The sequence below is a fragment of the Ambystoma mexicanum genome, chromosome 9 (assembly GCF_040938575.1).
Source record: "Ambystoma mexicanum isolate Mex_15411 chromosome 9, UKY_AmexF1_1, whole genome shotgun sequence".
Classification (NCBI taxonomy): Eukaryota; Metazoa; Chordata; class Amphibia; order Caudata; family Ambystomatidae; genus Ambystoma; species Ambystoma mexicanum.
This window is the reverse complement of record NC_090931.1, coordinates 834,363,004-834,387,114: the sequence shown is the minus strand read 5'-3', so window position 1 is coordinate 834,387,114 and position 24,111 is coordinate 834,363,004. Positions and strand designations below refer to the sequence as shown.

At 44.9% G+C, this 24,111-nt stretch overlaps 1 protein-coding gene across 21 annotated transcripts in view; it reads right to left on the bottom strand.

The window, feature by feature from the left end:
* The window catches only part of UNC80 (unc-80 homolog, NALCN channel complex subunit), a 3,486,058-nt gene that overhangs the window by 2,721,754 nt on the left and 740,193 nt on the right, over window positions 1-24,111 (bottom strand). For 20 of the 21 annotated variants that reach the window (XM_069615884.1, XM_069615886.1, XM_069615890.1 and 17 more), the window contains exon 11: window positions 22,408-22,548. The exons of the other annotated variant lie outside the window; for it this stretch is intronic. In XM_069615884.1, the coding sequence (XP_069471985.1) occupies window positions 22,408-22,548 (141 nt within the window). The remainder of the gene's footprint in view (window positions 1-22,407; window positions 22,549-24,111) is intronic. 21 annotated transcript variants of the gene reach the window in all.

The following is a 24,111-nucleotide window of genomic DNA, read 5'->3' as shown; positions in this document are numbered from 1 at the left end:
AAAAGAGGGATGTCACAAAGCGCTGCAATTCCTGCCGTGTGGGCAGTTGATGACATAGGGGTGGGGCTGGAATGCGGTGGGACGCACGCGTGCGATGTAGTCTCACCAACTTAAAGTTCTTAAAGGGGCAGCTATCTTTTTTAGTCTGCTTTTTCCAACCCGCCTCCTGTTGCAGGCGTACCCAACCAGTTGGGAAAGAGAGAGAGCAGGACACAAGTGAAATATGATGTTTTTCTTATGTATTGCCACTGTGCCACCCCTTTGCCCCTCGGTTTATTATTTTTTCTTTAAATCCCTTGGACTCATGATTAGGGGAGCTTGATTGTATTGGCACCAGGCAATGCTGGTAGCCAGCATCTTGTACTACGCATCCGCATTAGAAATGCTATCTCTGGACATTCTGACTCAGTGATCACTGATCTGGTTACTTTGAACTGGTTTAACAATTGGGCTTGTTTCCAATACCGGACCTCATCAGATGGGCGGAGGCCTACACCCCTTGTCTGAATAGGACGACACGGAAAAAGCATCAGTGATACCATGTTTACCTTGAACTGATTAGTGGGATGGTCCATTATGGGTATGGAGGGACTGGCCCCAAGAGACAATAAAATTATTGTTTTAGGCGAGGGGGGAACAGCAGATCGGAAGGCCCGGTAAGTGCCTTTTGATGTAGTGGGGCTAATTGCCTGAAATGCACAAAAGGAGGCAGAGCAGGTTAATTGGTTGGGAACGGGTTAATGCTAGGATGCTGTTTGTTTTGTCTTGTAATACCAAACTGTCATAAACCTTGTGCGCTCATCCAAAGAATAGAAATTAAGACTATTTTTCTGACGTTCACAGATTGGCAATGCGACTTGGACCTGATGGGCAACATCAGCAATTATGCAAATATTGGCTGGAAATTCAGGGTTGGGTTTGTTGTTCTAATAACTGGTTTTTCTGGTGTAATTGCTGTGGTTCTAGCGATCATCTACCTTTTCTACCCTGAAATAGATCTGGCAAACTATTGAAAAGTGAAACATTAGATAGGCCAGCTCTGTAATTAAATCCTGTAGGTCCCAGATGTATCCATCTAAGTATAGTCTGAATTCAAATGAACTCTGGTAGGAGAGGCCCTCGAAAGAAGCGCCTATCTGTACTTCTGGTTTAGACAAGGGAATAAAATGGGATCAGAACAACAGGGTCTGCTTAATCGGATAGTGTTGCACAGTGCATAAATAGGGAAAGGTCAATGCCTGTACATTGAGTGCCCCTTAGCCCTCTTTGCACCAATCTACGCAGTCTCTGGTAAACTCCTCTTCCTCTATTGGGACCCCAAAAGAGTGGCATTAAAGTGTGAATGGTACAGGAGTGTAAGGATTTAGAATATTTGAGAACCTAACTAGGGTGAGACAATGGGCAACCTATGACTTAGTAGACTCTTGGCCTTTCGTGGCTAGATTCAACAAGTATACTCAGTTCCCCCATAGAACCTTAAACCTAGACAAAATGTGTGCAATCCGATGTGCTCTAGAAGAATAATAAGGGAAAATAATCCCAAAACAGTAGGGGTGTTTGCGACCTGGCTAAAAGAGCCAGCGGCTAACCATAATGGCAGTAAAGTAAGGGGGCTTAGGGAGATCAATAACAGACTGCAAGTACAGCTAAAATATATAAGAGTGAAAGGATCAATTACCAGTGCCCAAAGATTGTGGATGGAAAACTGAGACTGAATCGAACAATCAGGATAAAGCGACAGTTAAAGAGGTAATTGCATTTTTTGACACATTTGTGAGCTGCAGTAAGACAGGCCCAGAGGCACAGGCAGCCAGAGTGGAGCAGCAACTTCAACTTGAACCAAAACCAACCTCTGGCACCTACAATGCCTGGTCCGAGCCTCTTGTGAGTCCATAGGGGGGTCCCCATTATCTGACCCACCTCCCTCTTATAGGCTATCTATGACAAGGGGAGGCATGGTATATGGAAGAGATTCACAAGTGCCACAGGTGCCCCTGAGGTCAGATGCTGCCAGGTAAAGCAGTAGACGAGGGATAGCCCCAACGGGTTACTGTACATGGCCCATGGACTCCAGGTGACCTTTGAAACCTGGCTAATGAGTTCCCGAATGTTAGGGAGGCCCCACAATGGTTTACAGAGGAATTAAACACTAGTATCCAATGCTACAATCCCTCCTGGGCAGATATGAATCAGCTCATGAAAGTGGTAATGCACCCAAAGGAGAGGCAACAATTAATAGGAAGGGCTACCTGCCCAAATGAAGACCCCAGCAATGGGGATGCCCTGGGACAAGCTAGAGAAAGAACAGCTTCCTCTATTCACAAGATATGCCCCCAAATGCAAGGACTACAGACTACTGCCCAAAGGGGGAGGCGGAACCCAGGAAGGGGAGGTCTGCTCCCGAAACAAACAGGGCCCAGGGGAAGCTAGGCGGGGCAACAAGACCAACAAAGACAGTGTGGATAACAGGGACAATGAGGACAACCAGGACCACAGTGGCAATGGGGCCAGCAAGGACAACTAGGTCCCTGGATTCAACAAGAATCCTGAGGGCCACAAGCAAAACCATTAGTTCCAGTTACTGTAAACAGGAGGGGTTCTGGAAGAATAAGTGCCCCTAAAGGCCACAAAGACTGTACTTTAAGGGCAATCAATGACCAAACAATACTTTGAATGCTTGTGCCAGTAACACAGCATCCTTCCCTGATTCTAACCACCGGGCTCCTAGCCTTTTTCCAAATCTGAATGCCCTGACATTTGCTCCTGGACTACCACTCATCCCTCATTGTGACCAAAACCCGTTCCGACTACAATGAAATAAAGAGATCCCTTGGATCCATTACTCCCAATGGATCAAGTAGGTCCTAATGTGCAGTGTAGTGTGGAAGGGATATCAGTACCACATTTCGTAGAGACAGGGGCAAGTAATCTTCACTGTGTATGGATTGTTTCCTGAATGTGCCAATGTCCATCAAAACTGTCAGAGCAGTAGAAATCTCCAACACCCCTGTCATACACCACAGTCACTGAGCCACTCACTATGTTTAAGGCCCTTTTAGATGTGATCAGGGTACCTGAACGTATAGCCATTATTAATTGTGGGGCACACCAGTCCTTAGATGATGAAATCGGCTTTGGCAATGATCTTGCAGACCAAACTGCCAAGCTAGCAGGTGTATTAGATTCAGAGGACGAATATGCCCTTTGTGTCAAAACTAGTTTTGTTCCCTCCCCATACCAGACAGGAGGTTTTGGCCAGGATGGAAGAAAATTCTAGTGAAAAAGACAATTGGGTAAGGAAAGGCTGTCCATTGCATGATGACTCTCTGTGGTGGAAAAGGTCAATTAGTGGCACCCAAAATATAGCTATCACATCTTGTCAGGATGTATCATGGTCAACTTCATGTAGGCTGAGAAGGAATAGTTATGTCATAAAAGCGAACATGATTTACACCAGAGTTCTCGAAATTGGCTAATGACTACGCTAAACGTTGCACCATATGCCTCCAGAATAACATGGGAAAGGCTGTACCTGCCACCCAGGAAGCACACCCTCTCCAATATGGCCCATTTATATGTCTCCAAGTTGATTTTCTCAAGCTCCCTCATTGTAATAACTGCCAATACCTACTGGTTATCCTAGACATGTGCTCTAATTGGGTGCAAGGCTACCCCTGTAAGAGAGTAGATGCTGTGACAGTTGTAAAAATACTTTGGAGAGATTGTTGCCCAGATTTGAAGTGTCGGTTAGCATCAACAGAGATCAGGGTACGCATTTGTGAACAGTGTAATCAACTAATTTTTGACCACCTTGAACATAACAGCACAATGTACACAGACCCTTATGAAATGGTGTATGTTAGACCAATATGATTGCCCTTGTCCCCACCTATAAGGGCTGTTGATGACAACCTACACTTGACTGATGATGGAGTACTGAGATTTGTGAAGTCTGTCACAGATAGCACAAAACTCATTCTCAGATTTAACATTGGTTCAATGGTTTTTGTTCTATAGTTTGTGGGTCCTAGGGTTGTCCCCCGCTCTCTTGTCTCCCTTGGGTATCCCTCCCTAACCCAGGTGTCCTTAATCCCTGGATAGTGCTACCGATCAGTAACCCCTACTGTCTAAGGACTGTTCTTATGCTAATGGCATTCTCCCTGAACGCGTCTCACTAACTCCCTTAGGGACTTCCTAGCTTTCCCAACTCCAGCCATAGGTTGGTGTGCTAAGGGGTTCAAGTTGGTGCCTTGCATTTGCTCTGTTTGACTTAAGCCAGTTCATTCACACCCACGTATACCTCTCCCTCGCTACTATCACGTCCCACCCTTTTCGTCTCTCACCAATCTCCTATCCCTCCGATGTTTTTCTCATCTTGAGTTCTCGCCTCCACCCTTTGATGTCAATATTCTTACTACTCCACTTTGCCACTCACCCTTCTTCTACTACACTCCTCCTCACTCTACTCCTCCTCCCTTGACTACCAATATGCTCCTCTCACTAACACCTCTACTCTTCTCTGACCACTACCACTCTCCTCCCACTACCACTCTGCTCCTACTACTACCACTCCCCCAACTACTACCCCTCTTCATCCCACTACTCCACCCTCCAAACTACTCACTCTCCTTTTACTCTGTACCAGTCTTTCCACATTAATACCTTACACTATCCTTTCGACACACTTGTCTCACAAATATGCACAGTCACACCGCAGAACCGTTATCAAACCCAACCCAATACCTCATCTTTTCATGTAAAGATTTCCACACTCCACTGCTTCCTCCTCCCTCCTTCGGGTTTTCTCCTCCTCTGACCACACCGGGATAGCCCGCAAGTCTTAATTCCAGTTCTTCGTTTAAATCTCCCTCCACTCTCCCTGGTCAATCTGGACTGCTCTCTCTGCCCCACGATATGTATGTGCAGTGGGAGGGAGCCTAAAAAAGGGGCTAAGCCCCACTCACTTTAATCGCGTGGGCTTGCTGCTCTGTGGGGATGATGGCATATAGTGAGGAGCGTTGCCGTTTACGTGCCAGGCTGGCACTTTGGTAAGTTGAGTCCCTGGGCTTTGGGGGACTCTTCTTCTGTCCCTGGTGGATTAGTGGGGGCCCTGTCTATGCTCACGGTCTGTTTGGACTCATTACCGATTATCCATGATGCTTCTCTGTAGGAGAGTTGTGCTCTGCTGTTATAACACATTGTTGGAGCTCTGCATCAGGTTTGTCTGTGGGGGTTGCAGCTTCCTCCCTCCCCACTGCTGGTACATTTCACCAGCCCAGCTCTCGAGGAAAGACGGCTTTTGAGTGGTTCCCTCCTTTTTCTTTCTCCTGGTGAACCCAGCCGCTGACTTCTGCAGGTGGGCAGGACCAACTGCTTTCTGTATATATTCGGGGAACTATGCAACAGAGAAGAGACAAGGCAATTCTCTTGATGGTGAGTTATAGCTGGGGCTGAGGGTCTGCACACAAAAATACTGGCATGGGGGTTCAGGAACTGGGAGCTCTACATTAGAACCGGCCTGTAATGCTAGGGTTGACCCTGTCCCCTAAACCCCATATTTTGACAAGGCCAAATCACAGGCCTTGTCACAAGTCCCTTGTTTATTCTGTCAGTTCTGTCCATAACCAAGCTAAGGCAGTCCTGCCAAAGGTGCCCCATGTGCCAGAACATTCTCTGCAACCAGGCAACTGAATCCTCATGAAGGTACATCTGAGAAAGTTAGCTTTGGCTCCAAGGTGGAAGGGCCCTCCACAAATGCTACTGGTATCTAACTTTGAAGCAGGCATCTAACTTTCAGGGTCACACAATCTGGGTCCATGTAACTCAGTGTAAGCAGGCTACATTATCATGGCAAAGTTGTTTGATCTGTGTATTCTCTCTGTTCTATCATCCTTCCTGATCTTGAATGCCAATTGTGAAGACTTTTCTGAAGTAGTGCAGTCTTACAAACTTTCTAACAACGTGCCCACGTCAGAATTAAAAAACTGGCCGTGGTATAAAAAAGCGCTTCGTAGTACACTGGCAGGGAGGGACTTGTGATGTGATTGCGGATTGGGAGAACTCCTAGGGCACTACAACATCTTATTACAGCTTACATCGTCCTAATGCATAATCTCGAGTTGCAGGTCAATGCAGGTAAATCTGCAGTAATTATTTGTGTTCTAGGTAGGTGACATGTTGCAATGTCAAAAATGTATTGCAATAATATCAAAATCCCTCGTGTCAGTGAATGTTACTATCTCAGAATACGTTTTCACCAAAGTTTCTGGGCGACAAAACAAATTATTTTATTTCAAACAACTTTTATTTAACTTAACATGTTGTGAGTACAGTAACAAGCTTAACATCGGGTACAATGCGAAATAAAAGCTGTTGGGGAACAACCCCTATATCTGCAAGCTTCCTGGTCGACAATGCAGTACAAGCTTGAGTTTGCTGCATCCAAAACAGGCCGCCCTCCAGGACCCACACATGATTCTGGAAACACATGCCCACTTGCCAGTTAAGCCACAGTATGTATTGATAACACAGATGATGGGGCCAACGAGGAGTGATTGTTCCAGCCAACCCCTCTTTGCTTCCAGGGGCATGGCAAGCTCACAAGGGCGAGAATTACTTTGGATACTGCCCTTCATATAGTGCCGTAATGTTTCCGCCACCAGTATGTCCCAGGCCTTGACCCACCACATCTGAACCACCGGGCCCTCAGTCGATTTCCAAGTGTGGGCAATAATCAGTTTTGCTGCCAGGAGGAGATGGCCTATTAAGGCCGCCGTTGGACCAGTAAGGGGGAACGCCCCACCACCCGTGGCCCCTAAAATCACTACCTGTGGGTCCATATGGAGAGACAACCCTGTGATCTCTTTTATTCTAGCCAGCACCTCCTTCCAGTACAGGCCCACCTTGGGGCATGACCATACCATATGAAACAGGGAGCCCACTGAGTCGCATCGCCAGCATGAGGCAGGTTAACCAGTGTCCATGTGATGCAGCCTCTCCAGAGAAAAGTACCATCTTTAGCAAAACTTGTATGTACATTCCCTTTCCGTGACACACCGGGAGGACTTGAGCATCCGGCCCCATATTCTCAGCAATGCCTCATCCTCAATGGGGCTCCCCAAGTCTTCTTCCCATTTAAAGATACATGGCAAGCGCATAACAGGATTTCCCGTGTCCAGGAGCTTGTATAACTTTGAGATCCGCCCCACCATAGTACCCTTTTGTAAAGTCAGCTCGAAGGTGGAGCGAGATCTAGTAGCACCCTTCCTCATGTTTTGGTGAGAGACCCAGTGTCTCAGCTGCGTGTATCTAAAGCACTCCGACTCTTGTAGGTTAAAAGTAAGCTTAAAATCTTCGAATGACAGTGGCTTATTGTCTTTATAAAGCTGCCGTAACTACTCCAGACATCCCCCCACCCATGCCTTAAAGCCCCCCCATGCATCCCGGTAGGAAACCTGGGTTGTTCCACATGGGCGAACAGGGCCCCAAACCCCTAGAAATTCCCCATCTGTGAAAGGCCCTTCCCTTGTAGTAGAGTGTGCTTTTGATTGTTGCGAGCAGGGAGAAGCCACATTCCCGATTCGGATATCTCCCCTCTATGTAAGGCAACCGAGATAAGGTGACTGCTGATTGGGCCTCTTCAATCAATTTCCATTTTGGCGTTGAGGTGGGCCCTCCCCAGGTGAAAACGTTCGAGAGATGAGCAGCAAGATTATAGCAAAGCACATCCCGGACCCCCAATCCATCCACCCCTGCCAGCCTTAGCAAGACCCTCTTAGATATTCTAGCCCACTTATTCCCCCAAACGAATCCCAGGATCTTCGCCTGAAGTGAACGAAGGTCTGAGTCCGGAACTCTCACTGCCACTGCTGAGCACAGGTAGAGCAAACGTGGGATACGGTTCATTTTGACTACTGCAATGCAGCCAAACTAGGAAATCTCTTGGTGCCCCCACCTCCCCAAATCCCTGCATAGTTCAAAGAGCAACATGGGAAAATTGATGCGGTATACCTCAGATGGCTTCCTCGGGATACGAACCCCGAGGTACGGGATGGAGTCCCGGGTCCATTGTATGGGAACCAGTGCTCCTATGGCTGCTTTCTCCTGGGGACTGAGGGACACATCCAGACCGTGCGACTTGCTGTTAATTACCCGAAAGCCAGAGGCTCGGCCAAACTCATCCAACTCCTCCAATACTGCCGCCAGAGAGGAGGCGGAGTTGCTCAGAGTCAGAAGGATGTCATCTGCATATAGTGCCACTTTATAGTATGCACCACCCAACCTAACACCCTTGATAGTTTCATTAGACCTAATGCGGTTGGTGAACGGCTCCATGCACAAGGCGATAATTAGCAGGGACAGTGGGCAGCTCTGCCTAGTGCCTCGTGTGATGGTTAGATTGGATGATAATGCCCCATTCATGCAGAGGTGTGTGGATTGGTGCTGGTAGATCACCATAACCCGACAAATGAACCCTGGTGCAAACCCAAAGCTTTCCAGGACCCTTATCAGGTAACCCCAGTCCACTCTGTCGAAGGCTTTATGGGTGTCCGGCGTGATGATCCCCAGGTCCAGGCCCGACCTCCTTCCCACCTCCAACAAACCCAATGCGCATCTCACTTTATCCTGTGCCCCCTGCCCTGTTATAAATCCTGTCTGATCCCCATCTATGAGCCCAGGAGTAACCCCCATCATGCGACGGACCAATATTTTTTAATAAAGCTTTGAGTCTATATTAGTGAGTGCGATTGGGCGATATGAATCACAGAGGGCTGGTCCTTCCTGGTTTAGGGAGCAAGACAGTCGTCAAGGCCCCCATAGACGGAGTGACCCTACTGGAGATCCTGAAGGAGTTGAACAATCTCACCATGGGAGGGACCAATATATTGCAGAACTTCTTATAAAAAGGGGCCGTGAAGCCATCGGGACCCGGGGCCTTATTTTTCAGTGATTTTATCACCCATTCCACCTCCCCCGACGATATAGGCACCTCAAGGGCATCTTGGTCTAATAGTGAGAGGCAAGGCAGGTGAGCGTCCCTCAGATAGCATGCCTGGGCCTCCTCCAGAGGGAACTCCCCCCTAAATACTGCAGAGAAGTTTGCTTCAAAGATACTCAATTTGGCAGGATCATCCCGCTGTAACACCCCGTTTTTATCCAATAAGGCCTGAACCAAGTTCCGGGACTGGAATTTGCATGGCTTAGCTAACAGCAGCTGGTTGGACCGATTCCCCTTGGCATAATAAAACTGGCTAGTCTTCAATATTGCCTGAGCTATCCTGTCTGCCAGATGTGCTTCCAGCTGCTTCTGCGCCACCCTCAGTGCCCTCATTGCTCTGCGGTATGCCGATTTCTTGTGCTCTTGCTCGGCCTGGGCCACCTCCTTTTCCAGCCCCTCACGGATTAGCTTGCTCGCTCTGGTATATGCTGTTGTCTTGTTAATAAGTACCCCCTTACCAGCGCCTTCACAGCATCCCACACCATGTTTTGCGATGGGCCACACCCTTCATTTTCTTTAAAGTAGTTGGAGATTGCTTCCCCTATTTCCCCTACCAAAATGGGGTCCCTATGTACCGGATCATACAGCCTCCAGGGGCGCCTGGGCCCCGCCGGTCTATCCCGTATTGCTAGGGTCACCAACATGCGACGACACATATTTAAACAAACCATCAAATTCAAACAAGTAATGTGAAGCGGTTGCACGTTTTATGGAAATGTACAAGAACTAATCACTCGATAGAGTCTTGAAAGTATACAACAGTAAAGCCCTCACGAATGCCGCTCTAACGCCTCACTATGGGGCTTTGCTGAGGTGGCAAACCTGCAAACTCCTTGCCTTGCCCCAAACGGCTTTACATTTTGCCGCTCACCAGAATTAGGTCGCTGCTTCCTGACTGATATGATATGATATGGCATTTATAGCGCACCTATATACAAGTGTTTCAAGGAGCGAAGAAGCAAGGGAGGGGAACAGAGGGAAGACAGATACAACAATCTTACTATGCCAGGTGACATTGAGATTGTGTTAGTGCAGGGGAGGGGGGAAGGGGAAAGGGAGTAAGGGAAGTGCAGTACATAGGATAAACAGTAAATAAATAAGATGACCTTAAGATGGAGCCTTTTCTTCACTGGTTACGTATATGGACAAACCCCAAGGCGAACTAACTCAGCTCATTATTTTAGCAATGCTGGACAAAAGGGGTCCTGAACGCATCGCATGGTTCATCCATTTAAAGTCGTACCTCGGAAAAATGGGATGTCAGAGCTTTTTATTGGCGCCATATACTCTGAACCAAACCTTGGCCATTCAAGTAAAGGCCAAGATGTCTGTTTTTATGCATGAGTGCCGAGAAATGAAAGAACTAGTTTCTCATTTTAACAGGTGTGATGCGATAATCACCTCGATTGGCATTCAGTTATCTATTATGGGCTTAACAGCCCTCTCGAAAGACATGCTTTAACAAGAGCCAGATTTAATTTCCTGCTGCTAAGATCATAACAGCAATGTGACATCGCAACCCATCTGAAAACCATTGCCCATTGTGTGTAGCTTCAGAATAGGATATGCTTCAACAATTTTTTTTTTTAAGGGCATATCACAATAAAAGTGCAAAACCCTGAAGATCCTCCTCAGAGAATTCAGTTTCACCCAGTGTCGCCCAGCACTACTGTTTTTGCTATGGGCAGAGTCACCTAGGATTGCATGGTGTGTGTTGTAATATGCGAGGCATGCACTCCATAGAAGAAATCGCCTATTAACATAATTATCAAAGAATTGTAGTTTATTACCTTCGTTCTATGCATCACTAAAGACTATAATAATACGTGAATGAGGTACATAGGGATTTTTGAATTGTATTTAACTGATCAACAAAATACCCTGATGCCTAATTGGGAACTGTTGTTCTGACCTGGATTAGTTTTAAACTTGATGGAATTTTAGTGATTGAACATATTTGGATTTCATGAATTTAATGAAAAATATTTGGGCTTAAATTGGAAGATTTATTGAAGCTTGAATTACATCAGATGTGGGCAATCAAAAATCCATAAGAAATAGGAGGATTTCCATTTTAACACTTTTTATCATGTATGTACTGTGATTAATGTATTTATTATATTTGTATTGTTATTGTTGTCGCATTTGGTCAAGTGGCACAGCGAGTAGAGCGCTGGCTTTGACACCCGTGCAGAGCCTGTTAACGCAGGTTCGAATCCCGGCGGGGCCAAACTCAGACTTTCATCCTTCCGAGGTCGATAAATGAGCACCACACACCGTGGGTAATAATAAGCAGCGCTCGGATACCTGAGGGTTTGTAGCGCTATATAAAAGCCTAATTATTATTATTATTTATGGATCAATGCTGAATAAAATGTATGAATGACAACACACGCTTTGTAGTACATTGGCAGGGAGGGACTTCTGATATGAATGAGGCATGGGAGTGCCGGGGGATATGTGGTTGGAATTCCTTCAAAGACCAGCTATGTGCCCTCAAGGTGTTGTCACCCACCCACATGAAGATCTCCTGAATTGGTTGTCCAGCAAGGATTACATTTGGGCTCTGAACGCAGAGGAATAATCCACAGATTTGACCCCTACCCCAAATGATCAGATAACCAGTTTAGAACCTTTTGTGAAACCTACCCAAGCACCTGATGTAGATCCTGAACTGTGCAATATGTATGTCCTCTTCAGCTTCCTCAAAGTTGATCCTTGCATACAATGGAGCCCAAGACCAGTATGAGACAGTCATGCTAAGCTTTATACACATTCCTGCCCAAGCCTGGCATACTACCTTGAATGTTCCTGGGTGCAATCCCTCTCTCCATGGCCTGTAAACAAGGTCTTCGTCATGTCCACTGGGTCAAATCTGCCTCAGAGGAGTGCCTTCTCCGGGCTCCTCATGCTGTTCATCCACTGTATTCCAAATTGCATCTTGTCTGGCAAAAAGTACAACATAAAATCAGGCATGGATAAACCTCCTCTGTCATAGGCCTCGTCTGTCTGTTTTCTCAGTGCCACCATAGATGGCTCTATGGGTCCCACACAACAGCCTCACAATTATAACATCTAAATATTTAAAGAACTTGGCTCCCAGGTAAACCAGGATTTCTGGGAGTCTAGGAAGAACCACCTTCTTGATCAGGGTGATATGACCCATGACCTAAAGAGGAAGATGCAGACAAAAAAACAATGATCTTTTGATTCCCTTCAAGGCTTTCAATATGTTGTGTCTCACTGGGTCTGAGTAAGCATGGCATATCTGAATCCCTAAATACCTAATACTCTTCTGCTCCCACCATAATGGGGAAGCGAAGTAGAGAGCCTTGTTCATTCCCCTTCAGGTTTTCCTTGGGGGGAAAGGAACAGTTTGATGCAATGAATTATTAAACCAGACACTAGGCTGGGTCCTTCTATCTCCTCAAGTACAAGGGAACTGTTTCCCCAGGTTTCCTTGATAAATAGCAGTAGATTGTATACATATCAGAACACTGTATGGCTATCTTAATGTGCTGTTATTCCCCTGTGCCCAAATGCGTTCCTTAATAGGCAATCCATTGGTTCAATGCTTAATGCAAACATCAGTGAGAACAGAGGGCAACCCTGGCAAGTTCCCCTCCAATCCCCACAATAGTCGGATGAGATTCTCCTCATCCTGATTTATGCTATTGGGCTGCTGTTTAGTAGCCTGATCCATTTCATCATGTTCTGGACAAAATTAATTGGCAAAAATAACTCCAAACAAAAAATCCTACCCAACAGAATCAAAAGCTTTCTCGTTATCGAGAGATGCCAATGACAGATCCACCTCCAGACCCTCAAGGTCTGATATGCTGTAGAATAGCCTTCAGAGATTTAGGGTGGTGTACTAACTGAGTATACATCCAGTCTGACTTCCCCCACCTATGTTAGTTTGTATCATCATTGCTATGACTTAACAAAACACCTTTAAATCCCAGTTATGCATTGATAGGGGCCCTATAAGTGGAACTTATAGTTGGGCAATGACCCGGCTTCAGTAAGACTTCTATAACTGCCGCCCTTAGAGTTGGGCGCAGTCATCTCTTCCCTCTTACACTCTCGAACATTCACAATATATGTGGGGCCAAGAGGTATTTACATGGCTGATAGAACTCTGCAGGGAGTTACATCATATTGTTTGTTCAACAAACTGGCCATCAGTTCTAATAACCTACCTAATGTATCCCCTCCTTTGAGTTGTTTTGCCACAAAAGCATTGTAGTAAAATGTGACCAGGTTCTTCCAAACACCATCTTCACCCCCAAATCAACATTCCTGATAAACCTCCATTCCAAGTCTTTGATCTCTGTTGCCAATCTTGAGAGACAGCTACTCAGTAGTATCCTAATGCCATAAGCTGCTGCTATGCAGGCTCTTACTTTGAAGGGCTCCCATAACACTCCATAACCAACCCTTGATTTGCCTGAAAATAATTCCTAATGCTCTCTTCAATATGCTCTCTCCATCTAGCAGGGCTTCAGCCGTCGTCCTCCACATGGTTATTGGAGGCTTCATGCTATCTCAAACAACCGAGCATTCAAAATGAGGGTGATCAGATAGAACTCAAATGTGGCCTTCTGCCTCTCTGAATAAGTGGACTCCCTCAATCCCTGTTAAGATCAAATCTATTTGTGCGTGTACTCTGCAACGGGAAACAATGAATAATCCCTCCTGTAGCGGTTTTGCAGCATTCATGTCTCCACTATATTGTTTTCTGGCGTGACCTTCTTCAGTTTCCCTGGTGGCCTTGGTAACTGCTCTGGTCAATGCAGTTCATCTGTCAAAATCTGGTGTTACTACACCATTAAAATCTCTTCCCCATATCAGGGTATTAGATTTACATCTGACACATTTTTAATCACTTAATGAAAAAAAGATTCTAAGTCCACATTCAAAGCATATGCATTAACGATGCACACATGAATCCATTCCCAACAACCTACAATATCACTCATTAGGGTCACGTATGATCGTATCTAACACAATGATACCCCTGGGGGGGTTGAGGAGGGGATAACCATATAGCCAAACCTCTAGCATAGATAATTCCCAAAGACTTTCCCTCCCCATCTCTTATCAAGCTTGGTTGATTTTCCCATACTTAAATGGGTCTCCTGGAAGTTATATTTGCACATTTATTCACTTTAAAAATTATACAATTAATTTTTCTTTTCTTTAGCTTATTGATTCCCCTGTACATTTTGTGTTACAATTTTATAGACATTTATTTCCAAAGTGCAACCCATTGTGTACTAGAAGGACCGATAGAGTTGACTAATGGGGTTCTACCTCAGCTTCCTTGTCCACAGACATGGGTGTCGACCATCATGCTCTACACCTGAATTCCACAACTAGCAACCTTAACTACTCACCATCCCAATTCCTCCCCACTCCTCCACCCAGCGATTTCCATATGCATCCAATGCGCAGGCATCAACCTCACTCCCATTCCTGTGCCTATCTCACCCTGCCCCCTCAACCAACTGGTAAAACAAAACAAAGCCTCCATTCCCTCCTTTATTAGAGGGTCCTGTGCTGGGAGGGTACAACTAGGCTTCCTTCTCCCTCCCAAACATGACCCACTGGCTGTACCCATAACAGCAGTCAGCCTATCATCACATCGGCCCGATCTGCTCACACCAACACAGTATGATAGCCGTGTGTGAACGACTTCTCCTCTGTGAGACAGAGGCTGCATGCAAACTCCTATGATACCAAACTCATTATTATATTTATTATATTTTACCAAAGGTTTAATGGTAATTCCAAACATGCAAGACTACACATTACCATTGAGACTAAGACAGTTCAGAGCTTTCCGCTTATCGATATTTAGGCTACTAAGCCAACTACGAATGATCAAGTGTTTCTTCCTCACACCACCCCGGCTCTCCTCTCCCCCTTCCTTTACCACTCTCCACCCCTGTTAATTCACCCATGTCCATTTGTTTCTTCTACTTTCATTCTCCTTCCGGGTTACACTGGATAACCGTCATTGAGTATGACAGGTATTGGCTACCTTCCCATGCATATGCCTGCCCCTTTGATCCCCCTGCTTTCTCTGCTCTGCCCAATCCCACAACTTGTGCACTGTTTCAAAAAAGAAGTTCTGTTGCCCACCAGTAAGTGTACCATGAAAGGCTATAGGAGCATGTACTGGAACTGCAAGTACTTCTACCAGCTTTTCACCTCTTCTTATGATTTCCTGTGCTTCTGCTATCTTCGAACTCCAGCCCCAGTTTTTCCTCACCTCAGCCATTATAGCATTTATGTGCCTATAACTGAGCACCTTTGGTATGACTGCCCACAGAGGAGTAGAAACGGGTAGTTTTTTAACTGGCACCGTTGTGCTCTCAGTAAGGAAAGGCTGAGACAGAATACCTGCAACCATCTTGTTTCTTAGCCAAGATTCCAGAAATTGCTTTGTTGTTCTACCGTCTGCAACCTCTAGAGTGCCCAGCACCCTTATGTTGGGAACAACATCCTTGACCATCTCTCTGCATCAATTGCTTATGCTTCCAGAGATTTGAAGGTATCCATCAGTTGTTCTACTTGCTGTTTGTGGACCCTTACTTCATCTTCCACTGTTGGATTTCTATTATGGTCACCTGTACCCTCTGAGTTCTTCTGAAGGTCTTGCCTTAGCTGGGACTCTTCGGACCACACTGAGCCTATTGTGGAACCAAATTAGGACATTGACTCAGGAATGTTTCTTATGATGTCAGAGGTCATGTCTCCTAAATACTCCTCTGTTCGCCTGTTTCTGTATATATGACTAAAATGGTTGCTGCTGCTCCACCTCACTATGTAGTGGATTTATCGACTTTGGCTGGCTGTCCATTGGTAGGAGGGTGATTCCTGCCCATTTGCCAATGGATACCTAACCCTTAGTTTTCTTCTAGTGTAGGTGTGACTGGGGTCGTTGCCCGCCTGTCCCAAAAGTTCCACATGCAGTGGGTGATAATGGGTGTAAACAAGGGGTGTAGGTCCTTTCTTCACCAACGTCTCCTTAATTCCTTGCTCGGCTACCATACTACCACACGGATCTGGCCACACTCAGTAGGGAGGATACAAGCAGCTCTGCATAGGGACTTTGTTCTCCTAAGGGCAAGGATATCGGTTACATTCCCTGCTGGCAATCCTTGCAAACATCTCTGTATGGCCTTCACTGTACTAACTATGGGAAACAACTTTTAGGCCTAATGTGATAACATTGTCCTAGAGTTCACATTAAGTTGGCCGCCGCCAGAAACAGTGGATATGTGCCTCCTTTATTTTAGTGACTATCTTGTCTTTACATAATTCGTCCTGTGTGCAGTCTATTGTTTATAACACCTCTTTTTGGTGAGGACAAATCGGCTGCTGCCTCGAGTCCTCAACTGAACGCTGCAGCCCATCAAAGGAGGAGGGAAAGTGGCCTGAGGCACAAGCTCTTGCTCTCGGCACACTCTGGAGTATTAGCAGACTCCACTTGTGATTCCTTTGGGATGCCAGTGCTCCTCTCCTTCCCCACTGAATGTGGCTCCTGTAGGCTGCCACCACTCCTCTTCCATACACTAGGGGGTCCACTCACCAGGTCATGAAGTCCTTGAACCAGTCAGTAGCCAGGTACTTCCATGTATCACAGAATGATCTGGAACACCACTAGAGTTTGCCTGCCTCCATCTTTCGTACGGCTTGCACAAATGGGCCCAAGCCAGCCCCAAGTCAACAGGTGCCTAACTGTTACATTCCCGCTATAGAGTCCAGGCACCCAGATGGGTGCCAGTGCACCCTGCAAAATGTTGGGACAAATGACTGCATCAGTGAGCAACAGGATTCTGCTTTTCCACCGTTGTACAGTGTCAAGGACTACTAACTCAATGACGGGGGCAATTACAACAAATTTATGTAAACTCCCGCACAACAAAAACACTGCGGGAGAAAAAAAATCACAAATAAAGAGTTTTAGTTGGAGTAATTCCCTCACAACCAGGAATAAATCACAGGGATTGGTAATACTGTATCAACTTCCCAGAAGCCCGAGTTCAGGCAGAAAGTCTCAGTGCTCTTTAACGGTGTCTCTTTCCCCGAAGAGACTTGCAGCTCTCTTCCCAGAGTCTTGGCAAAATTATCAGTGCAGCAAGAAAGTGTCAGTGGTGGCAGAATAAAAGAAGTGTCAGAAGAAGTTGATGGCTCGGAAGGCGGTGCTCAGGGAGCAGTGCTCAGGGTGGCTGGAAGTCGAGAGGAAGTTCTGGGACTATAGGAGGGACCTCTCGGGAGCCATACTGATGATCCAGGCAAATAAGTCCTTTGTTGGGGAATGAGAGCTAAAGGCCTCCGGACACCTGACGTACGAGCAGGCAGAGACATGTTCGGCATGGCAACGAAGAACAGCGGCAAGAACTTAGGGTCGATTGCAGAGCTACCGGATTTCAGTTCAGCTGCTCCTTTTATGCTTTAAAGTGTTGCACATGTTCTCCTTGCAGCTCTGAACTCCGAACCCACATAGTTGGTCCCATGGTTTATTCATTCCATTGTGGCCTTCCTATTACAATCAATGGCTATGACCCTCCTCCGTCTGTCCCACAGGTGCCAGTGTCCTCTGCTTGCCGAGCCATACCAAACCGTCAAGAAGAAACCTGCCACCTTGTACACCTTGTCAAGGGGACAACACCCCTGATGCTGTTGTGGACCTGATATGCAGGTAGTATTAGCTGCTACGGTTACCACAACGTACGTATTGTGGCTCATAAAGTAAGCATGCAGCCCTTCTATGCATTCTGTCCCCAGTTCAGGATTCTAGTTTAGGCTGTGGTCTGACTGACAGTGTGAAAGGTGCTTTCACATCACTATCATCTTAGGTCCTTCCTCATTAACAAGACCACGGATGACATCCAAATGTTCGCTAATTGTCGTGCACTGGCACCAGTCTGGAGGTTTATGTGTATAAATCACAGTAATTGCCTTAATCAATCAAGGTGAAACCCTTTTTATTTATTTTTGATATTTTGTCTGATCTTGGTAACCTTACAAGTTAAGTTAATTTTGTATGTATTTGCAGTTGCGCAGATTCAGATTTTAAAGAGTTGTCTGGAGGCTACCTCACCCATATGTTCCATACTGGTGAGGCGAGCAGGCCAGGGTCTGAGCAATGGAGATTGCTGTTACAATAGACCATGGGCAGGCATGCTAAGGAGACATCTCAGTTTTCTGCCTACTCCCTTCTCTGTTGACTCTGAGCTTGATTGGTATCATTGCAAAATAGAAAAAACTGACAACAGCAGGGCCTAACAACACCAAAATATTCAGAATCCTCTGTGCACCACAATGACGCACATCATATGCCTTTCAACTTGTGAAGCAGAAAAATATTAATTCTAATTTGGTTGATGTGAAAATATATTTCTTGCTGTTTTACTGTACTTTCATTAGAATCTTGACTACTTCTTGGAGAAAGGCAAACACCTACTAAAGAGCTTATGTGGTGATTTATGAAGGGGGATACCTCTATCAGTGACTGGTTAGGTTTTTAATGACACTACCAGTGGCTTCTGGTGAAAGAGACCTTAATGAGTTGTTAGAGAGATTTTCCACAAGTCCTCTGATAAAGGTTTAGGGCGATATACCTGTTAGTAGTAGGCAGGCTTTCCCTAAAGTTAAAGTAGAAGCTGGGCATAGGAGTCAAGACTTCCCTCTCAGTAGGCAAGCAGAGTTACAGTAGACACAGACATTAGCACATAATAATAGAATATCTACATACCGTATAACTGGAAACATATTCTTTATGAAAAGTTAAAAAAGGGAATTATCTACATTACAGGACAGAACTAATTTTAGAAGTGAACCATTAAAAACAGTGGGATGACCCACTAAGGGACACCAAACAACCATTCAAACAAGTATCCAACAATGATCCAACTGCAGTTAAGTAATAATTTGAAGTACTTTGGAACAATTTAAAATAAAGTTTGGAGTTTGTCCATTGAAATCAATGAGGCAAATGCAACAGACTGATCCTGGTTATGGGTTAAGACTGTCACAAGTTACAAGCCTTGTAAGGGAACTGCAGGGAAGGCAATCTAAGCACTTGTTAATACCAGGGATACTGTATGCATTGGAGGTGCTACCGGAAAGTGCTGTGGGCTGGTTGACACGCTTGGAGCCGAGAATACAGCGCTCATTGTTGGGCTCGCCTCCAGTCACTTAACTCACTTTGGAAGGTGGCAGTGTGTAGGATGTGGGCTAAGATCAGTTTTGGTGACCCTAATAATCCAAGTCTCCTGAAACTTACAGAGGGGCATTCACGTAGGTTTTCTAGGAGCGTCTGGTTTAGAGAGATGGAACTAATGGTATTGAGATATCTCTCAGACATAGGCATGAGCCAAGTGCCAAAAACTGATGTTGAATTCCTTCTAGCCAGGATTGAGAATAAATCTAGGTATCAAGACTGTATATTGTCTCTGGCCCACTTAGCACTGCGACCCAAGTATGTACAATACACCCATCAAGGTATGTTTGGGGATATACCACGCAGCTATTTTACTAAGCTGTGAATTCCTGGGCTGGTCCATTTCATCCTATAGTTAAGGTTTTATATCTTGTCGGTTTTGGGTTATACCTGAGCCTGGAAAGGCATTCCTACAGAGATGAGACTCTGCAGGATTTGTGGAGAAGTTGTTGATCCAGCGCGACACATACTAACACAATGCCCCAAGTTACAAAGTTTGTATACCAGGGGATATGCTAAGATTTGGCGTGTTAAACAAGGTCAATTCTGGAGCATGATCTATGGGTCTGAATCACTTGTTGTAGTCTCAGGTGCTTATATCATTTGGAAAATTGTCAAAGATAGATTGTTGGATTGAACAGGCATATTTGCTATTCCTTGTTAAGATGAAATGTATTTGGAAGGAAATTATTTTATAATCTTTGCCATGAAGAGTGACATTTTAGATATGTTTTGAACACATTTTATAGACTGTAAGGTGAATAACCAAATGCACTTAAAATAAAAAAAGTAAAAATAAATAAAAAAGAAGGCAATCTTCTGGGTGATCTTGACAAGGGACCACACCAGAGAAGATCACGCCCAAAATTCAACAATGAAGAGGCCTAGAAACAAAACCACAGTGGTAGATTAGAGAACAAGAGGCAGATAATCTTATGATTGTGATGCCCAGGAGAAACGTCTGCAGTGAAGTGCCAAGGTACTGAAGAGCAGAACCAGCAACATAGTCAGAGGCAAAGGGCCACACGCTCAAGAGAATGCTCCTGGAGTACACTGAAAAAACCTAGCTGCGAAGGGTGCAGAGGTGAGTCACAAAGTCAGCTTCGACAATGGCCAGGCTTACAACTCCAGACATCAGGGACTAAAGCAGAGTACCAGGAGGTGGAAGGGAAAGGCCAACGATGCAGTTAAGGTTGGAGGAACCACACAAGAGGTCCTTCAAGTTGGTGGTTGAAGAAATAACAGCAAGTTAGAACGAATCCTCCGGAACAAGTCATCAGATACTACAGTCTGGAGCTTACAATATAGGATAGGTCAATGAAGGTTCCCTCTTAGAAAGGACAACAGCCCAGCCAGCGTGAAGAGTCCAGGAATGACACAGGCACCTTCTGATGGCGGAAACAACACAGTTGACAACATCTGTGTGCCAGCTTCAGGGGAGTACACCACAGCAACAGAGATGAAGGATCTGACTCAGCCCAAAGCATCAAGAGGAGGGATAGCAGGCGGTAGTTCCCTTTGGTCGAGAAGTATCTGTGCTTCTCCTTGAAGGAGGATCAAAATTCCAGTAACAGAGATTCTGTGGAGTCGGCCACTTCCTAGTTCACAGGAGCAGTTCCATCTAATGGTCTGATGATATGATTCAGGGTGTCTATAAATACGCACACTCACAGGGTTGGGGATGATCAAGCCCACAAAAAACCATTTCAAATGTTGACAGCCTCTCAATCAGTGGAGGCCTGACAAACTGCCACCCATTGTAAACCAGTTTGCTTTCAGCCAGGGATGCCTTTGCGAATGCTGAGTCAGTGCTCACAGCTGCAGAGGCCTGTTCCTGCTGTGAAAATAAAACAAAAAAGGCAACAACAGTTGCCAAGTTTCAGGACATCAAAAACATCAGACAGCCTTTATGTTCTGCAAATGCTCACCAATACACTAAGACAGATACACTATAGTGCATTTTCATAATAAGTAAAAATCTGTCAAAAGCCTGTAACAAGGACAACGGTCTGGATGACAAATTTCATACTGGAACATTATGAGGCACTTCTGTAGTACCGCTGCTCTGGTAGCCTTAACAGCAACAAAGGTATCACATACAAAATGTCAAATGTGAGGAAAAAATGTTAAAAGTGAGGGCTTGGATAAAGCCTTACTTGTTACATGGACACAAAACAAGACATAAAACAGACCAATGGGCTCACCTAAGTGTGACAAGGGGACTTTCTTTCATAGCAGGTGTGTTACAGCAGCTGCTGGGTGTGTTTATCCCTTTTCCAGCCACAATTAGAGCGATACAAATTATGACTTTGTCTTCCTTGTCATAGACCTTTAGTTTACTCCCTTCCAACCCCCTTTGAAATCCTGCAACTATGTTTATCACTGTTTATAGCCTTTATATTCTACAGTGATGTAATATCCTAGCTAAAACAAAACAGAATTAAATATGAAGAATCTTTTGATTATGCGTAGCAAGGGATTTTGCCTGTTTCTTGGGTGGTGGCAAAGTTAATAGAGAAAATACTGTAACACGGAAAAAGGAGGCATGGAGTAATAAAGATGACTGGCAAGCAATTATGCCATTTACAGTACCAGGATGGAGGATGCTGAGAAATACATAACAGGATGGTAAGGTGGACATCATAGGTTGGGTAAGTAGCAAAGAAGTGAAATACAAGACAGAAGGGATGGATGGAAAGGAGAGAATCACGTGGGCAATAGAATGTATAGACAAGCTCATCACAGGAAATGAGGGTTGATAACTGAGCACAAAACCGGAATGGGAGAATGAGCATAGTATAAAACATTCATACATGAGGAGTGGAGAGTAGCAGATTACTGTGCTGGGGAAGCTCACAAGCATGTGTAGTTTGCTGCATTTGAAATAGTAACAGTACAAAAAACAGTATGGAAAGGTGTAATGTTTTCAAGTAAAACAAATATACCATGCTAAAATGAATCTGCAATATAAGACAGCAGGCGTCAAGAGATGTTACAACCAATGAGCAGGGTGCAATCATCATGCAGGATGTTTATTATTCAGAATGGGCATACAATTTGCTGTTGATATTGTATTGCATACATTTTTGCTGCGCTCACACTGCTTATTGGCTCAGACACATTCAAGTGGCAGAAAATAAAGGTTAACTTCTCTTGTCAGTGGTAAGCCTACCTTCCTTCACAGTGTTCTCTCCATGGCTGTTGGAGTGGTCCGGTATTTCGCTGAGCAAGGTATGATGGGAGTGGGAGTGCCTGGCACTCAGGCTTTCCATCTCTGTGGCTGTGTCAGAACTTCCCCGCCGGGTAAACTTCCCTGAGGAAAATGGGAGAAGCGGGGATTGCATTGAACAAGGCTACTTGTGCTGGCGAAAGTCTTCCCTCTGACACTGTTTAAATGTATTTGTTTTGAAGACAGTGAGAAGAGTGATTACATGGCTTCAGAAAGTGTTCATAGGTTTTCTGCAAGCGCAAGGGCACCTAGTATCGAGTTAACGTGTTATATGTTCTTGCAAGTAAGACGTCTGTTGCATTTAAGACTAAGAACCACTTACCTTCAAGGTGCTATGTTGAATCTCTCAGTATCAGCCACAGCATAACACTTATAGAATCGTCCTACCGGTAGGGGCAGGTCACAGCTAAAAGGCTAGAGTCACCTTTTTTCTTTCCACAGCATTGTTTTACTGAGATTTAGAACTATAATGCCATCATTCTGGAATTGCTTTTCTACAGCCTTACATCTATAATGTTTCACTGCCCCCTCTTGTGTTAGGTCAGATACGCAGATTTATCGCTGAAGTGGCAGGATCAAAGGTTTGTGAATCTGTGGCTAAATCAAGAGATTTGATGTTGCATTGTGTAGGCACATTTAAATTGTGAATCTCCTTTAGTCTCAGCCATAGAATGACTTGTATAGAATTGATCCCCAGGATGTGCTCTTTCTTGGGACTGCTAATTAGAAGCGGATCTGGCTGAATGATTTGTAAAATTACTTACTCTTATGATCTCAGTCCAAACAGTTGTGCTTAAAATATAGGGCCAGAAGCGTATGTGGGGGCTTTATATTTCTATAAAGCAAGAATGCTTTCAGTAAAGAGAAAAGTCACAATGGGAGATTTAGATGTGTAGAAATGAGCTTGTAAATTACCTGGAACAGACTCACTTACAAATCATTAAATGTATTGATATATATGAGTGGTTACTTAAATAGGTCGTCCTTCATGAGTGCCCTCCAATTGCAGTGTACATATTAGGCCTATTAACAACATGAAAGTATAATGCAAAGTTGCAACTGTTCTGATTAAACAGGTAATGGTTCTCTTTACATTTTGTTTGCATAGCTTTCTACTAATCTTACCATACAGAGGTCCTTCGGACGGATAGAGACATACATGGACCGAGGTCTAAATACACACTTACAGAGTAAATATATCATTTGACCTCACAACTACCGTTCGTTGATGGAAGGTAGTAAATCCAATGAAGAAGACATAAACTCACTCGACCTTTCTGCCAAACTGATTGCATCAAGAATACAATCTTAAGAGTAAATATTGTGTGTTTGGGGGCAACCATGGATTTAAAAGGATTCCTGACCTCAGCAAGGGTCTGTGCAAGGTATTTGCACAAGACGATTAATAGAAACACCAGTTTAAAGTCAGCAAAGCTGGGCATTAGAGAGGGTTAGGCAAGTTAGTTAGTTAGTTAGGTCCATTGGGGATTTAACTGAATTGACCTAGACATTCAAAGGATTTCTAAGTACAGTACCTCACATGGCCTGATTGAATAATTACATGAAATACATTAACAACCTGGGAGGGTGATAAAACAGTTTTCTGAAGGGCATATATAGCAACAATCCATGGATGAGGCAGGCTAG